The sequence below is a fragment of the Zingiber officinale genome, chromosome 7A (genome assembly GCF_018446385.1).
Source record: "Zingiber officinale cultivar Zhangliang chromosome 7A, Zo_v1.1, whole genome shotgun sequence".
Taxonomy (NCBI): domain Eukaryota; kingdom Viridiplantae; phylum Streptophyta; class Magnoliopsida; order Zingiberales; family Zingiberaceae; genus Zingiber; species Zingiber officinale.
This window is the reverse complement of record NC_055998.1, coordinates 131,545,875-131,563,041: the sequence shown is the minus strand read 5'-3', so window position 1 is coordinate 131,563,041 and position 17,167 is coordinate 131,545,875. Positions and strand designations below refer to the sequence as shown.

The following is a 17,167-nucleotide window of genomic DNA, read 5'->3' as shown; positions in this document are numbered from 1 at the left end:
ATTCCATGTTTTTTCATGCGTTCTTATTATAAGGCTTCTGAACGAAACTCCATCAAAGTTTGGATTGCCCTTTCTCTAAACAAGCTATTAGCATAAAGCCAGCTTCATCCTCTCAATAAAATCAAAATGATTAGCACCTTCGAAGATTCGTTTCTTTTTTGGCAGAACAAATAGTCTAAGTGAAAAGTGTCTTATTGATTATCGCAACATACTTCATGACCATCTTTAGGTTACCAAAGTAATTATTCATAGAATTGCTAGAACAAAAAGTGCATTCTCATGATCTGGAGCTGATACTACAAAAGGATGAAATGCAAGGTGGCCCAGTCTCATGTTTGCAACAAGAAGAATGAAGGAGGTCAATGGATTTATTAACCTGGACTTCCGCAGTCTTATGCTCCTTTTCAAAATGGTGTCATAAACCTCACATGATCACAACCTCGAGGAGGGAACTTAACTTTCTAGCCTTTTAACCAATTAACATAATCACCAAGAAGACAGATTCACTTGGACTGTTTTCAAAAATGAATTCTTCATAGTTCTATCAACACATAACATCCTAACATAGAAGCATCAAAATTACATGGACAGCTGTATTTAAGGGGCGAATGTTGCCACACAAAAATGGAGGAGTTGACAGAGTAATACTAAGAAATCAATCTCACACAAGTTTTGACATTCATACTGGGCATATGCAATGTCAACTATCAATAACATGATTGATGTGCACCTCAACATACCTCCTGATGTTCATTTCTCTCTACAAGATTAAACCCTTCCCAAGTGTCCCCCTCAGCTAGCTAACAGCCACAAATCAAAGAAGTTGATTGGATCAAGGCATTTTGGCAGGAATAAGCAGATAGATAAATCACCTTCCAGAGAAGTTACTGCTAGTCACGTTCTAAGTTCAAAAGATCACACAAACAAGCAAGCTATTTGTTGAATATTTTGGAACACCGAGCATCTCCTAATTCCATTTCAATGTTATAGAGGAAACTCAGTTGTTCTTTGTATAATAACTTTTACCCCATGATGCTGGTGTGATTTTGTATCATTCTGAGAGTGATGGTGAGCCGCCAAGAATAGGTATCTGATTCAGTTGACCATGAGGAGAGGAATCCTGCAAACTCACTATTCAAAGCCTGTGACATAATAAAAACATTACAGAAAACAATTGACATTACTTTAAAATACCTGTTGAAGTCGTGGTTAAGAAAAATATCCTGTTATTGTCACAGCCGGTGGAGAATCTTTATTCTCCCAAGATCACATTCAAATGGTTTTCCGTGGTCCCTTCTTAATTGCACTTCTATATGATCAGCCTTTCTATTGAATAAATTATACCACAGTCAACCAAAAGCCACAAGTTCAGAATCTAAGGTATAGTTTCCTTCAATCATGTTACCATAAAGGCTATTCAACATGTCATGGATGCAATCCTTTTCCTGCCTGCAAGGATCAGCAGACAGAAACATGCAAGATTGATTTCTTATCTCAATTGAGCTGATTCCTGGCTCCTTAAGAAGCTTCTTTTCCTTCATTAATGTTCTCACTTCAACTACATATTTCCACATATTTGCAGCTGCAAATGTTTCAGCCAATGCAACAAGAGCGGAGCTGTTATCTGGTTCCAGAAGAACAATTTGGTCAGCTGCTCGTTTACCCATCTCAGGATCTCCATGCATTTTGCAAGCCCCCAGTAGTGCTCCCCACACCACTGCATCAGGTACTATTTGCATATTTCCAATAACAGATTCAGCCTCTCTCAGATAACCAGCTCGACCAAGGAGATCTACGATACAAGTGTAGTGCTCCCTTGTGGGTTTAACATTGTGATCTTTCTCCATCCGTTTGAAGAACTCCAGGCCTTTCTCTATCATTCCCAGATGACTGCATGCAGAAAGTAAATTTATGAAAGTGACATGATTTGGTGCAACTTCTGATTTCTGCATTTTCTCATAGATGTCAAGAACTTTATCTCCATGTCCATTTTGTGAATACCCTGTCAACAAGGCATTCCAAGATATCATGTCAGGATATATCAAGGATTTAAAAGATACTTCAGCATCATCAAGAGCTCCACATTTTCCATAAACAGTGATCAAAGCATTGCCTACTCCCAGGTCAGATTCATATCCTCTTCTCACAGTCCTACAGTGGATTGCTCTGGCTTGTTCTAGAGCACCAATGTTAGCACAAACACTCAAGGCACAGTTGTAGGAGAAGTGGTTGGCTCTGACAGATGATTTTTCCATACGATAGAAGAACAGCAGAGCAGGTGGGTTCCTCATCACATTGAGAGAGTTGAACTCCAAGCTTCGACATTTCTGCAAATGGCCAAACATCATTGTGTTCCATGATATTAGATTCTTACTTGGCATTCTATCAAAGATGTCAAGAGCTGCATCTAGATTCCCATAAGAGATGTAAGCAGCAACCATAGCTGTCCATGAAACTACATCACGAGAAACCATCATGTCAAAAATTGAACAAGCATCACCAATATTTCTGTGTTCACCATACATTGTAATCAAGGAGCTGCATACTGGAGTCTCTGATTCCAGGCCTCCTTTGACCACATAGCCGTGAAACTTCTTGCCAATTCTTGTATGTTCTGGATTTGAGCATCCACTTATGAGGCTCGTAAAGGTAAAGCTATTTGGCTTCATGCCAACTTTCAACATATCAACAAACAGTTCAAAAGCGTTGTCAAGCATCCCGTTCCGCACATAACCATCAATCATTAAATTCCATGTTCGCACATTTTTTTCCGGCATCTCTTTAAATATCACCTCAGCCTCCAAAATGCTCCCATTCTGAGCATACCCTCCCAATAAGATAGACCAGGAGATAACATTATGCTCGCCAATATCATTGAAAACTTTCTGAACTTCTTGTAAACCACCACATTTTGTATATATATCCATCAACACACTCCCAACGAGCATACTCCTCACCCATCCCAATTTGACTAAGCAGCAATGAACTCCCTCACCGTAATTCAATTGTTGAAGACTTGCACATGCCTTCAGAACCGCAACAAATGTTAGCTCACTCAAGGCCTCTCCTTGCGTCTTCATTATGGAAAACAATTCCAATGCCATCTCATGACACCCTTCTCTCTGATAAGCATTGATCATCGAGTTCCAAGAAACAGTGTTTCTAGCGGGCATCGTCTCGAAAAAAGTCATGGCCCTTTCTAATTTTCCGCTGTGTGCGTAGCCCGAGACCATCGCAGTCCAAGTGTAGACATCTCTCAGAAGCATACCGTCGAACACCTTCTCCGCGTCGGCGACGCTGCCGCACTTGAAGTAGAGATTGATGAGCGAGTTGGTGGCGGCGACGTCCATGGGTAGATTCTTCTTGAAGATGAAAGCTTGAATCTGCCGTCCCTGGTCCAGCGCGCTGAGATTGGCGGAGAGCGAGAGCGCATTGGAGAGGGTGAACTCGTCGGGGTCGAGGGCGGAGATCTGGAACCATTTGAAGAGGCGAAGAGCTTCCAGCGGGCGGCCGTCGAGGGCGAGGCCGGAGATGACGGCGCTGAGGCAGCGGGGATCGCGGTGGGTGGCGTCGGAGACTGGGCGTGCTTTGGCCGATTGAGCTGCTCGGGAAAGGGAAGTGACGGCGGCTCGTGCGGCCGTAGGATTCGGATGGGGCATTTCGTCAAGAGCTCCGCTGCGTTGTCGAACCGAACCGAATCGAACCGAACCGAATTTAAAAATTAAACCGACCGGAACGTGTCAACGATACGTAAGATTTGCCCCGGTCCAATGGTAAGATGCTTGTTAATTAGGTTTTCACATATCGATTCTTCATTATGACGTACTACGAAATTAAATTTTTTTAAGAAAAGACAATCCGCTGACAATGGAATGGCGTTTGTGATTTACTCTGATTGAGAAACTTTTACAATATCGGATCGTTTATTTTTAGGATAAATTAATTAGAAGGGCTTAATAGTTGGATTTAGAAAAAAAATAAAAAAATAAGATGTCATGCAGTACGTTTCATGCATAAGGCCGTCAATTAGTTAGGGACATCTTTTCGTTTTCACATCCCCAAAGTCAAACTTATACCTTCCCTGATGACGCATTTATGGTCATCGTCGGCTTTTAACATCTGCAAAGTCAAAGTCAACGAATTTTTGGCTAACGACTCCACAGCCAAGTGGACGTGGATGATGCGCTCTGTTTCACTCCATGCCGCCGTTGGTTGGTTGAATCGTAATAAAAAAAGGGTCAAAAGTCAAAAAAATATTCCTATTTTTTGAAATATAAAAGGGTGTTTCTTTTTTATTTTTATTAAAACATCTTTTCCCACTAACAACCCAGATGTAATTACTTAACTGTTTTTATTATTATCATTATTATCTCCTGTATAAATTCCAAAATGATCGGACACGTTATTTGTTACTTCTATAACACTAATTCAATTGTATTAATATATAATTTATATTATAATAATTACGAAATCATAATTATTATAACCTTATAGCAATTATGATTTTATAGTCTATTTTATCTTTGATTAATATTAATGGGATCAATCTTTCCAACATTTTTATTTCATTTTAAAATTTTTGATGCTGGTAAAAATCATAAAAGAAATTTTCTTGAATTGTGATGAAATGAAATGGTCAGAAAACGTAGAAGGCCTCCAAATTCATAGTAATATACAAAGGGTAGAAATTAAAGGTCATTTAGAGCCAGAGAGCTCCAGCCTCCTTCAAGATAGGCACGAGCTCGCCGGTGATGTGGACGGCGAGGAGTCGGTCGAGACCGCCGAGAAGCCTTCCCCCCACGAACACCGCAGGGAGAATTAGCGGCCGCTGAAGATCCCCATCGGAGACTTGGATCTCGGCCGTCCCCTCCACCAGAGCCGCCGCCTCCTCAGCGGCTTGCTCCCCGAACTCACACACCACTGGGTTGACCCCCAGCCCGATCAGCAGCCGCCTCGCGACGTGGCACATGAAGCAACCTCTCCGGCCGAGGACTACCGCCGGATTCTCCGCCACGACCACCCTCATCGCCCCAGCGGCCTCGCCGTCGCCCCCGGAAAGGGACGCGGAGGGGGAGGACGAGGAAGACGTCGGCAAAGTCGAAAATTCTCCTGGCGCTGTCAAGCGCCCCCCGTAGCGCGGCCGGGACGAGGAGTACGGGATCGCTTCCTGCATCCTTTTGCAATTCTTTACCCCTTTTTTCCGATGAATTCCAGAAAATTGAGGGAAAACGAGACACGGAAATGGAAAGAAGAGAGAGGAGGAATATATAGTAACAGAAGCGCCGTGGGGATGACGTAACGCACATCCTATGGCGTCAGCAAGCAGCTCTCAACTTGCAAAACCACCGCCTCCGCCGGCTGACGTCACCGTTACTCCTTCCCAGCGGATCCCACGCGCAACCTACCTCCAGTCTGATGACATCAGCAAACCCGGGTTGTCAACTTGCTATCCTCCCCTCCCTCACTCGGATGACGTCACCGTCACTCCTTCCCAGCGGATTCCACGCGCAAACCTACCTCGAGTCTGATGACATCAGCAAACCTGCAGGAGGATCGGCTCTCTTTCGTTCGGCTACCCATATTTCGCGTAGCATTGTAAAAGAACCATTAGTAAATAAATTTGATATTTAGTTTGATAAAATTTATTTATATTTATTTAATATATATATAATTAATTAATTAAATAAATTTAATTAAATTTAATTAAATAAATAAATTTGAGTGGATATTTCATTTATTAATGTTCGTGAATAATATTTATAAAATATATTTATTAATAATTTTTTTAATATATTAAATAAATATTAAAATAAATATAATAAATAAACATAATAATCAATCAAATAATTAAAAATTTTAAACAATCAAATAAATTTGAATTAAGAGTTTGATAATATATAAATGAATCAAGTTCAAGTTAAATTTCAACAATCTTAAATTCATAACAAATAAATCAAATGAAATTTAAATAATTATTTCAAAAACTTAATTTATTTTAAACTAGATTCAGCACAATTCAATAATTTTATCAAATAAATTTAAACATCTTAAAATTCAACTGAATTCAATTTATTTATAATTCTAATTTCGCATTCGGACAAGCCGGACTAGATCAGGTCGACTCCACATAGTATAAGATATTAGAATAAAGAAGATAGTTGGATTGGCCCTCCTGTTAACAAACATTCCGGTCAACGCTCGAGTTACATCATCAGTGGTGGGCCGGTTAGTGAGGGATCTGACGATTCAGAATCGTCCACGTAAGAAATGAGGAATATCGGATCGGATGTGGTTGACGTGCCGTTGCCGACATCGATTGACGTACGCCATGAGATCATGAAACATCTGCTTAATTTCGTGATATTAGTAATTCATATAAGTATAGGCAAATATTTAAATAAAAATAAGTTTAAAAAGTTAGTAATTCATTACTGATGAAACTAATGAAAATATTTTAAACAATTTTTATATTTTAAATACTTATTCATAATGTTTTTTTAAAATTAAGTGACGCAATATACTAAAAATGAAAATGCATTTTTATTTATTAAAAATATTTGTGTTAGACACTATTTACAAAACTTTATATTTCCAATATATATAGAGAAATGATATGCAGCTCGAAACTGCATCTCGAATTTGCGCCGCGAACGATGTGGCATCCTGCGTGGACAGTGGCGGATCAAAGTCAACATTTGATTTTTTTTTCTCTCCCCGCTCGTTCTTTGGTTTTTTTTTTCACGCCCCGCTCGTTTCTTTTCTCGCCCGGCTCGCGCTTTCTCTCCCCCTCCTGCCCTAATTGGTTTTCTCCTCTCCCCGCTCCCTGCCGTCGCTCTTTCCCTCCGCTCGCTGTTCTCGGCCCTCCTGCCCTAGCATTTTCTCTCCGCCTCCTTGCCGTCGCTCTTTCCCTCCGCTCTCTGCTCTCGGCGCAAAGCCTCTTGCCGTCGCATTTTCTCTCCGGCTCCGTGCCCTAAATCTCTCGGCGCTCGGCAGAAAACTCTCCCCTGCCCTAAATCTGCCCTGAATCAGGTATGAGGTGTTTTCCTTAGCTGATTTTTGTCCAAATCGACTCGATTTTCTGCTATTCGGACCTTAGCTGATGAAGATTCTTGCTCGACGGTGACGACGATAGTGAATCTCGCGGAGGAGGCGAAGCTCGCGCAAGAGGGAGTCAAGGTTCCCAGTCACGCGATCCTGAGCATCTGCAAGTCCCTTGTGGCCGGTGGAGTAACGGGAGGAGTGTGAGTTACTTTGGTCTCTTTTCACCAATATTGACTGACACTGATCTGTTCTTTTTTTTTTTCTTGAAATTATTGATGATTAGAGTTGCTTTCCTGTTTTTTTTCTTCCAACTATTCATTGATCGTGTCCGGGTGCAAAGGTTGCTTTCTGGTTTCTTATGGCCTATTGACCTGTAATCTTGGTTCTCTCATTTTTTTTGTTTCTTGCAAGTCTTACCCTTCCCAAAATGTCATTAGTCACGTCGACATTTCAGCGGAATAATTATTGCAAGTCTGATGCTCAACGATTATAACTTTTAACTCCTTATTACTTATCATATGGTATGTATTCATACAGATTTGAATTTTATGCAGATTGGTAGTCTTTCATAAAATTCAGAATGAGTCATCATTCCGACACATGATACCAGCCTGACTAACTACCCATACGAAGCTGACACACTGTACAATTCTAGCCTGTGAATTGGCATGCCATCTAATATGTAATGCCAGAGGCTTATGCATAGGCCTTGAGAGCTATAGCAAATGAGAGTTGAAATCATATGGCCCTACAACATTTAGTCAAATAAGTATTTTCCTTCATAGTTAATTCAGTCAATATTTTCGTATCTTGTAAATTAGGTTCTGAGACTGCATGCTAATGAATGTACAGAGCAAGATTCTCCATCACAAGGAAAAACTGATGGAGGCAATAAGGTTTTGTTTTACTTAGTGGTTATTATCAAAATGAGATAATTTATGTAGTACTTATTGTTGATTTATACAATAACATAAAATAGATTATTTCCTATTTTTCCATTGATTTAGCATACAATCTATGAGCATTACAAAATAAATGAATCTAAATAATTCTTGTTTGCTTAATAGGTTGTTAAAAGATGGCATCATCAAGTTACAGCTCCATTGACGACGCAAAACTTGAACATGTACCATGTAGAGATTGCGGACGAAGAACATTGGTATGTGTTTCTAGATCGAGCAAAAATCCCGGAAGGAGGTATTATGGATGTGCGCAACATGGCTGGCAAAAGTAGGTGGTAGGCGATACTTTGTCTAATGAAGACAGAAGTGACATATGTCATGGAAGGTTAGGAAGAATAGAGTCAAGGTTAGGAAGTGAATACATTGCTTCTCGTGGGCATAATTTAGGAAATTGGAATGTACCATCAATGGTCTGGATATTAGTTATAGTGAATTTAACTCTTTTGGCTGTATACCTTATTACTTTGTTAGTTCGGTCTTGTTAATTAGTGGAGTAATGTTGGTGATGTAATGTGATAGGATAATTTGTTTTTAGTTAAGATGGATAATGCAGAACATGTTATATAATGGTTTGATAATTTGTAATGATGTATTCTTCTTTGTTCTTCTTTCCGGACTTATTTAGTTGGATATAAGATACAACAAATCAACTTGGTTGTTACTTCATGAAAGCTAAGGCACTTTTTCTTTTCACAACAAAATATGTTCAGATTTAGTCGCGTTTATACTAACCAAAGCGATCAATCTTTTCGCTAGAGTGCTCAAACTCTGTTCTCCCAGCATTTTCCCATTATAAAACAAAGGGAAAAAAACATCTTTAATGATCTCTATGTAGAATTCAATCTGGTATTCAAGCAAAAGTGAGACATACCACTATGCAGATATTTGAATGGAAAGTTTAAATTGGGCTTCTTGTTTGTTGCCAAGGAAGAAAACTTACTACAGGGCCAAAAAGAGAGAATCCGTTTTAACCTTTTTAAATTGGTTGCTTTCTGATTAAATTTAAATTAACTTCAAAAAATTTCACGGATTAGTAGACAAGCATCCCGTATTACTGGGTTTTTGCATAATTCTATAAAGTTACTTTCCAGCGATGAACCGGAACAACCTCTAATTTGCAATGATAAAATTTATATACTTTAGCAAGCTTGAATAGTTGAATTCTTAGTACTTCTTCTTTCATGCATTTCTAGACCTTAGAATGTTTAAACCATGGGAGATTTACTTAGTTTGTTAGTAATTATGTTAGAATGCTGGTTAATAGTTGCTAGAATATATTCCAATTGATTTTAGAATTGTTGTGTGAAGTTTTGGCACGCCAGAGTGCTGAAATCAGAGTTTCAGGGTGAAATCAGAACCTAGATCGGTCTACAGACCGATCAGGGTGTGGGTTGTACGCCTGGATCGGTCAGCTGACCGATCCATGCGTGAACAGAGAGTTCGCGTCTGTTATGGATCGGTCAGCCGACCGATCCAGATGCGAACAGAGGAATACGAAGCTTACTGATCGGTCTGCCGACCGATCAGTGAGCCACTGGATCGGTCTGCCGACCGATCAGTGTACTCCTGGATCGGTCAGTAGACCGATCCAGCCCCATACAGAAACAATGGTGTGAACAGAGAGCACACACGGTCACTGATCGGTCAGCAGACCGATCAGTAAGCCACTGATCGGTCTCACTGACCGATCAGGGACCAGCTGGATCGGTCGGCAGACCGATCCAGCAGCGTACAGGATTGCAGGTGTAGTTTATGGATCGGTCGGTTGAACGATCCGGAGGTTCCTACCGTGCCAGTATCAGTAGATCGGTCTGTGGATCGATCCGAAGTTTATTATCAGGTGTAAACACCTCCCCTAGTTTACACCTCCCCTAGCATGTGTACAACCCCAGAACACTAAGTTAAACTTTACAGCGTTTAGTTCAGTAAAATTTTAATAAATCCAGTTTTCATTCCGCATTAATAGCGCATTAATAGTCCAGCACAGCATTACGTAACGGTCCGGCCTCGCAGCCTAGTCAGTAGGAGGCGGGTCGTTACATATACATACAATTTGGATGTAACCAAATGGGTTGGACTGACAGTTAGATGCTTGCAAATGTTGTAAAGGAAACGTGATGATGGTACCAGTGTTGGTTGCTACTCGGAAAGCCTAGAGGTTCCATTGTACAAAATTTTGTACAAAGGTCTGAACCTTTTCCTAGCTACCATGTGTTCTTTTAAATTAAATTTTGGATCGCCTGCGGAACTTAACACGTTTGATCCAAAACTTAATCTATTTGTTCTTTTAGGTTTTGACTTGGATCTCCTGCGGAACTTAACACGTTCGATCCAAATCACCTAAGTTATTAATTCCATTAAATATTAATTTCCATAATTGGTTCCCAGTACTGACGTGGCGAGGCACATGACCTTCTTGGATATGGGAGCAACCACCACCGACTAGACAAAACCTTTTATAGAAAGCTAATATTTAATTTCCTAAAATAACTTTAGGTTAACCGAAAAGAACAATCAAATCACAAGGAAAAATACAACAAAAGAACACAACATCGAAAAAACATATTCGAAATACTAGAACGTAAGCCTCTTGTATTTGGTATTATTTTCATAAATAACTAGTATGATGCGGAAAGAAAAATTACTAGTTATACCTTGTAGAAAAAACCTCTTGATCTTCTACCGTATTGCTCTTCTAACCTCGGGCGTTGTGTGGGCAACGATCTTCCGAGATGAGAACCACCAAGCACCTTCTTCTTCCTTGCAAGTTTCGGCCATCAAGACTTCTTCTAGGATGAAGAGGTTCGGCCACCACCACCATGCTCCAAGGGATGCTAGAAACAAAGCTTTCTTTCTCTCCTTCTTCTTCTTCTTCTTCTCTAAACTTGATCCGGCCACCATATGAGTCTCCACAAGAAGGATGAGGTTCGGCCATCAAAGAGAAGAAAGGAGGAGAGGATGGCCGGCCACACCAAGGAAGAAAAAGAGAGAGGAAAAATAATAGAGTTGTTCACAATGAAGGCACCTCTACCCTCTCTTTTATAATCCTTGGCCTTGGCAAATAAAGAAATTTAAATAAAAATTTCCTTAATTATTTTGCCATTGATAAGGAAAATTTATTTAATTAAAAATAATTTTTTTCTCATCAACAATGTGGCCGACCACTTTAAACCAAGCAAGGGAAATTTAATTCAATCAAGAATTAAAACTTTCCTAATTTGTTTCCGGAAATTTTATAAAAAATTTCTCTAATAATTTTCCCTTCATGATGGTCAATAAAAAGGAAATTTTATAAATTAAAATATTTCTTTTAAACATGTGGATAAAAAGAAAGTTATCTTTAAAAATTAAAATCTCTTCCAATCTACAAATAAGGAAAGATATCTAATCTTTTCTTAATCCTTGTAGAAGCTTTATAAAAGAGATATTTAATTTTTAAACTCTCTTTTAAATTATGAACATGATTAAAAGGAAAGTTTTTACCAAAATTAAAATCAATCTTTTAATTTACAAATAAGGAAAGAGATTTAACTCTTCTCTTAATCTTTTGTAGAATCTTATAAAAGGAAAGATTTAAATTTTTAAACTCTCTTTTAAATCATGTTATCCACATGAAAAAAAATTTTAAAAATAAAATTCCTTTTTATTTTAATAGGGCCGGCCACCTAAGCTTGAGTTCAAGCTAGGGCCGGCCACATGAATTCACCCATGAACCAAAACATGGTCGGCCCTAGCTTGGTCTCCAAGCTAGCTTGGCCGGCCCCCTATAGGATGGGTAAGAAGGTGGGTATAGGTGGGTATAGTACTCTATAATTAAGAGGCTACGATAGGGACCGAGAGGAGGAATTGGTTTTGGTCTCCCGATAAAATTAAGCATCCCGTGTTCGCCCCGAACACACAACTTAATTTTATCAATAATAATTCATTCCACTAGAGAATTATTATTGAACTACCGCACCAATCCCAAATTACATTTTTGGGCTCCTTCTTATTATGAGTGTGTTAGTCTCCCTGTGTTTAAGATAACAAATGTCCACTAATTAAGTAAGTTACTGACAACTCACTTAATTAATATCTAGCTCCAAGAGTAGTACAACTCAACTTCATCGTCATGTCGGACTAAGTCCACCTGCAGGGTTTAACATGACAATCCTTTTGAGCTCCTCTTGGGGACATTCTCAACCTAGTATCTCTAGGACACAGTTTCCTTCTATAATCAACAACACACACTATAAGTGATATCATTTCCCAACTTATCGGGCTTATTGATTCATCGAACTAAATCTCACCCATTGACAAATTAAAGAAATAAATATCAAATATATGTGCTTGTTATTATATTAGGATTAAGAGCACACACTTCCATAATAACTGAGGTCTTTGTTTCTTTATAAAGTCAGTATAAAAGAAACGACCTCTAATGGTCCTACTCAATACACTCTAAGTGTACTAGTGTAATTATATAGTTAAGATAAACTAATACCTAATTACACTACGACCTTCAAATGGTTTGTTCCTTTCCATCTTGGTCGTGAGCTACTGTTTATAATTTATAAGGTACTAATAACATGATCCCCTGTGTGTGACACCACACACCATGTTATCTACAATATAAATTAATTGAACAACTACATTATCACAAATGTAGACATTTGACCAATGTGATTCTTATTTCTAGATAAATGTTTATACCAAAAGCTAGGCTTTTAGTATACATCCTAACAACCAGCACCCACTTATGTACAAGAAACATACTTGAAAGCTACACAACCACTGAATGATATATTTCGATAGTTTTCAGAATTGTCTCCAGTGATGACTGATGACATTTATTTTTGAGAAACATACGAGAAACATACTTGAAAGCTACAATACCATCAGAATTCAGAATTGATTTAATATTTCACATTCATATCGTCTTTAGTTTTATTGCGCACTGGAGAATCGTTTGCCTTTTTCAGATTCCTCTTTTCCTTTTCAGGTTCATTGTTGGTATTTGTTGATTGACCAGTTGCAGTATTTGAAGCAGAATTATTTTGCACGCGCCTTGATTTTCCTGATTCAATTTCCACAGCTCGGTTGGTTTGGCCTTTCAAATTAATTCTCCGTTTCGATTTGGCTGTAGGCACTGAGAAACTGATAGTGGTCCATCTATCTAACCAGCTGAAGACTGAATTGGGGTCTCGTTTATCATAGTTAATTTGCAAAGGTTTTGCCCGAATTGAGGACGTAAGAAGCTGCAGAACATGAATGACTTATAAGCACAGAAATCTGTTGGTAGATCAATTCTTACGAAACCAACAAAAACATAATCAATGATAAAGCAAAAAAAATACTAAATACAATCTAAAGGTCAACGAATAGGAGGGAGAGTGAACGTAGTAGACCCCTAACTTATTTGGAAGCAATTTCTAAGGCGAAGGAAGAATGATAAGATGAAAATAACCCTGTCCTATTTGTTTTACACCTCTCAAATTATGGCAATTTACAAAACAGGTCCAAAAGATGATAATTTTACAGAGGCTAATGTAAGATATACTATCAAGTAGAAATACAAATTGGTATAGTAAAAACCCTAAAGATGCTAAGCCATCAGAATACAATAGCAACAACTGCAGATTTTTGCAGGTACTCTACCAAATGCTGTCATATCAAACTGCTATCTTAATTTTTGCATGCTTGGAAAAGGATTCGAACATAAAATATGGGTGCGATAAAAAACTAGCTAAACTTGAGAATTCAAATCAAGCCAAACCCATGTTTGATACAAAAAATATTTAGATTAGAGAGCTAAACCAGCTAAACTTGAGAATTCGCCATAAAAAAAATAGAATATAACACACATACCTTCCATATAAATGCGTTTGATGAAAACTTCCTTTTCCAAGCATCCTGTGCTATGGGATCCTGAAAAGAAATTGAGCATATTAAATACTATGGACATGAAAACTTGTCTAAACTACCACAATCAGGCACTTAAGTATAGAATCAGTCTGGAAATATTAGATAAGTTGATGAGATTTGCACAGGAAGTAAAAAAAAAAGAGAACAGATGCTTAGCTTAGTCCCCCTTGAGTAGGATGTCCCCCTCTTTGTTGAGAACAACAAAGTTTGTTTATAAGATAAATAATAGCAAAGTACATGTGAATTAGTAATTTTCCACAAGGACTAGCTTGTTCATAAGGTGCATTTCCTATACGAGTTTCATGACACTTCTTTGAAAACACAGATACAGATTTGTCATCAGTTCAACTACAAAATGGCATGCATAGCTACAATTAACCGTCACACAGAATTCAACAAGCTTAGAAACACAAGAAACAAGCATCATATAGACTGCCTTCTTAGCCCCTGACAAACCACACCAAAAGCCTGAACACGCAAGAATCTTGTGTTCTGTGTTGCATCACAGAATATCAATCTGCATGATGACAATTAGAATGCTTATTAGTTATTGAAACTGACATTAAATAATGTGTTTTGACACTGATGTTTGCCCAAATGTACCTCTCTGGTCACTAGCTCCTGGTTTTTGAGAACAGAAAGAATTGAATGGCTGGTTGTTGTCGTCATCATTATGTTGTTGATTGGCTGGTTGTCACAGAATGAATGACCTAACATTGTATTCAACAAAGAGCCCTATAAATAATAAATAGAGATATTTGGCTATAAATATCTATATAAAGCAAAAGTTATCTCATAGGTATCAAACAATAATCCTCTATCGCTTAAAACATAATAAATCATACCTTTCTTCTGGCCTTTGCAACTGATTTCTTCATAATTTGTTCAATCTTAGATTGTTTCCTCTTTGTGGGTGGACGACCTCGAGATCTTACTTTTAATGGAGAGTGTATTATTTTTGAACTCGATGTAGATGCTTCTTTCAAATGGTCTGCTCTTGAATGATCTATTTGAATAGCAATCAATTTTTCCTTCGCATCTTTCAAGATTTCCACCAAAACAGAACAACCGTCGTCATTATTTGCCCCAAGATGTTGAACCTCTTGTATCAATGGAGTGAGAATATTATATCGATGTCTTTCTCCATCATAAACATATTCATCATAAATGTTAGTGACACTTTGATAACCACGTTTAATATCTTTGCGCCATCGATCAATAATATAATTCATAGGAACCTCAATCACCTTCATTCGTATCAACACAGAGATCACATGCCTACATAAAATTCCCCGAAACTCAAAAAGATGGCATAGACACTTGACAATCTAACTCAGTATAATCTACCCTGAAGGAAGCATCTCTTATAGGGTCTCCATTTTTTCCCAACAATGTTTCTACCACTTCAAATATAAAAGCAACCCCTTCTTGCCTCACTAGTGAGGTATTGCAAAACATCAACCCTCTTATCTCATCTTGGAACAACTTAAATAAGTTGTTAGTGTAGAAACTTTGAAATTGTCTTTCAATAGGATAACCAGAAATTACTGGTATCATAGAATTAAAAGAACCAAAATCCAAATTTTTTTCTTTTTCAATCTTCTTCTTCAGAGCATTATCAAACTGTTCAACAAATTACTTCAAAGAAGTTTTCGAATGAACATATTCATCAAAAAAAGCATTCATACTTTCACTCCTTTGGGATGTGGACATACCTGCCCAAAACTTATCTTTGACATACACAGGTATCCATCTATTCCGCTGTTCATACAAAGATTTCAACCAGTCATTGTTCTCTAAATTAAAAATCTCAATCATTTTCATCCAATTCTCATCACATTCATCAATACTAAGTGAGTTGTAAACAATATTCTTCAATTGTTTCTTTATCAGCTTATATTGAGCATGCCCACCTAATTTTGCTGGTAATTTTTTCATTATATGCCAAAGACACAAACGATGATGAGAATCCGAAAATATCTTTTCAATAGCAATTGTCATGGCACGACACTGGTCTGTGATTATGGCCTTTGGAGCACGCCCAAGCATACATGTCAGCCAAGATTTAAACAACCATATGAATGTTTCTGAATCTTCACTTGATAATAATCCACATCCAAGCAAAATGGATTGACCATGATGATTCACCCCAACAAAAGGAGCAAATGACATATCATAACTATTAGTCAAATAAGTTGTATCAAAAGTCACAACATCAGAAAAATAATGATATGCAGCCCTACATCTTGCATCTGCCCAAAAAACATTTCTTATTCGAGACTCTTCATCTAAATCAAGCACATAAAAGAAGTTAGAGTTCTGACTTTGCATGCGACAAAAATAATTACTCACGGCTTCAGCATCTCCATCCCCTAACCTCAACCTTCTAGCTTCTGAAATATAATTCCTACACTTTCTCTCATCAAATGTCAAATTCTCATAGCCTCCAGCCTCAACTACCAATGAATGAAAACTTTTACTTAAAGTAATTCCTGCTTGATCATTTAATTCAAGTTTCCTCTTTGTAGTTGAATCCAATAATTTATTACATCTAAAATGCCGTGACTTTCCCGGGCTCAAGACGTGATTATGTTCAAGAGATACACTATTTATCACAAAGTTATCATCATTCCGAATAACAACATTAATCTTAGCTTTGCAATTTGTCTTAATAGAAGGTCTAGGGTACAAAGCTTTTTTGGCTTGAGATACTGTTTTACCACTTTTGGCACATCCAAAACAAAAATATTTTTGCTTTCCATCATCTCCCTTTTTACCACCTAATTTGGAAATACCAAAACCAACATTCTGAGCATATAATTTATAAAAATTACGAACTTCATCTTCATATATAAAAGTCATGCCAATCTTAGGAATCATGACTTCATTTAAACTAGATGGAGATAGATCTGTGCTCACATGGTCGTTGTTATCGTTTACCTCATTTGAATCACTTTTTCCTTGATCCATGATTATTTTTCGCCTACATTTATTCAAAAATGGAAGGCAGGTAAGTATTCAACTACATTTATTTGTTTAAAAAATAGAAAACAGATCCAAAAAGTTAAGTATCCAAATGAAAAGTAAGGAATTCCATAAAAGAAAGAAGAATATACATCCAAACACAAAAGTTATAAGAGATGTTTGTCAGCACAGAGCTGTGTTGATATCATGTTTTATTTTAAAAAATTAATAAACCAAACACACAAAACTCTAAAACAAAAACCAAAATCCAAATAGCAAATAGCAAATATCAACCG

The 17,167-nt window shown here is 37.8% G+C and overlaps 2 protein-coding genes across 3 annotated transcripts; both read right to left on the bottom strand.

The window, feature by feature from the left end:
- Positions 1-496: 496 nt before the first annotated feature.
- On the bottom strand, positions 497-3,669 carry LOC122002603 (pentatricopeptide repeat-containing protein At2g13600-like). 2 transcript variants are annotated; one of them, XM_042557829.1, is made up of 2 exons: positions 1,195-3,669; positions 497-1,131 (listed from the first exon to the last, which is right to left on the bottom strand). In XM_042557829.1, exon 1 carries the CDS (start codon positions 3,657-3,659, stop codon positions 1,350-1,352), a length of 2,310 nt encoding a protein of 769 aa, XP_042413763.1. In that variant the 5' UTR covers positions 3,660-3,669; the 3' UTR covers positions 497-1,131; positions 1,195-1,349. The 2 variants fall into 2 exon arrangements, with proteins under 2 accessions (XP_042413763.1, XP_042413762.1); XM_042557828.1 differs by having other exon boundaries at positions 497-1,120.
- Positions 3,670-4,593: 924 nt separating this feature from the next.
- LOC122000509 (glutaredoxin-C9-like) lies at positions 4,594-5,252 on the bottom strand. Its single transcript, XM_042554893.1, has one exon. The coding sequence runs from the start codon at positions 5,171-5,173 to the stop codon at positions 4,700-4,702; it is 474 nt and encodes a 157-aa protein (XP_042410827.1). The 5' UTR covers positions 5,174-5,252; the 3' UTR covers positions 4,594-4,699.
- Positions 5,253-17,167: the final 11,915 nt, after the last annotated feature.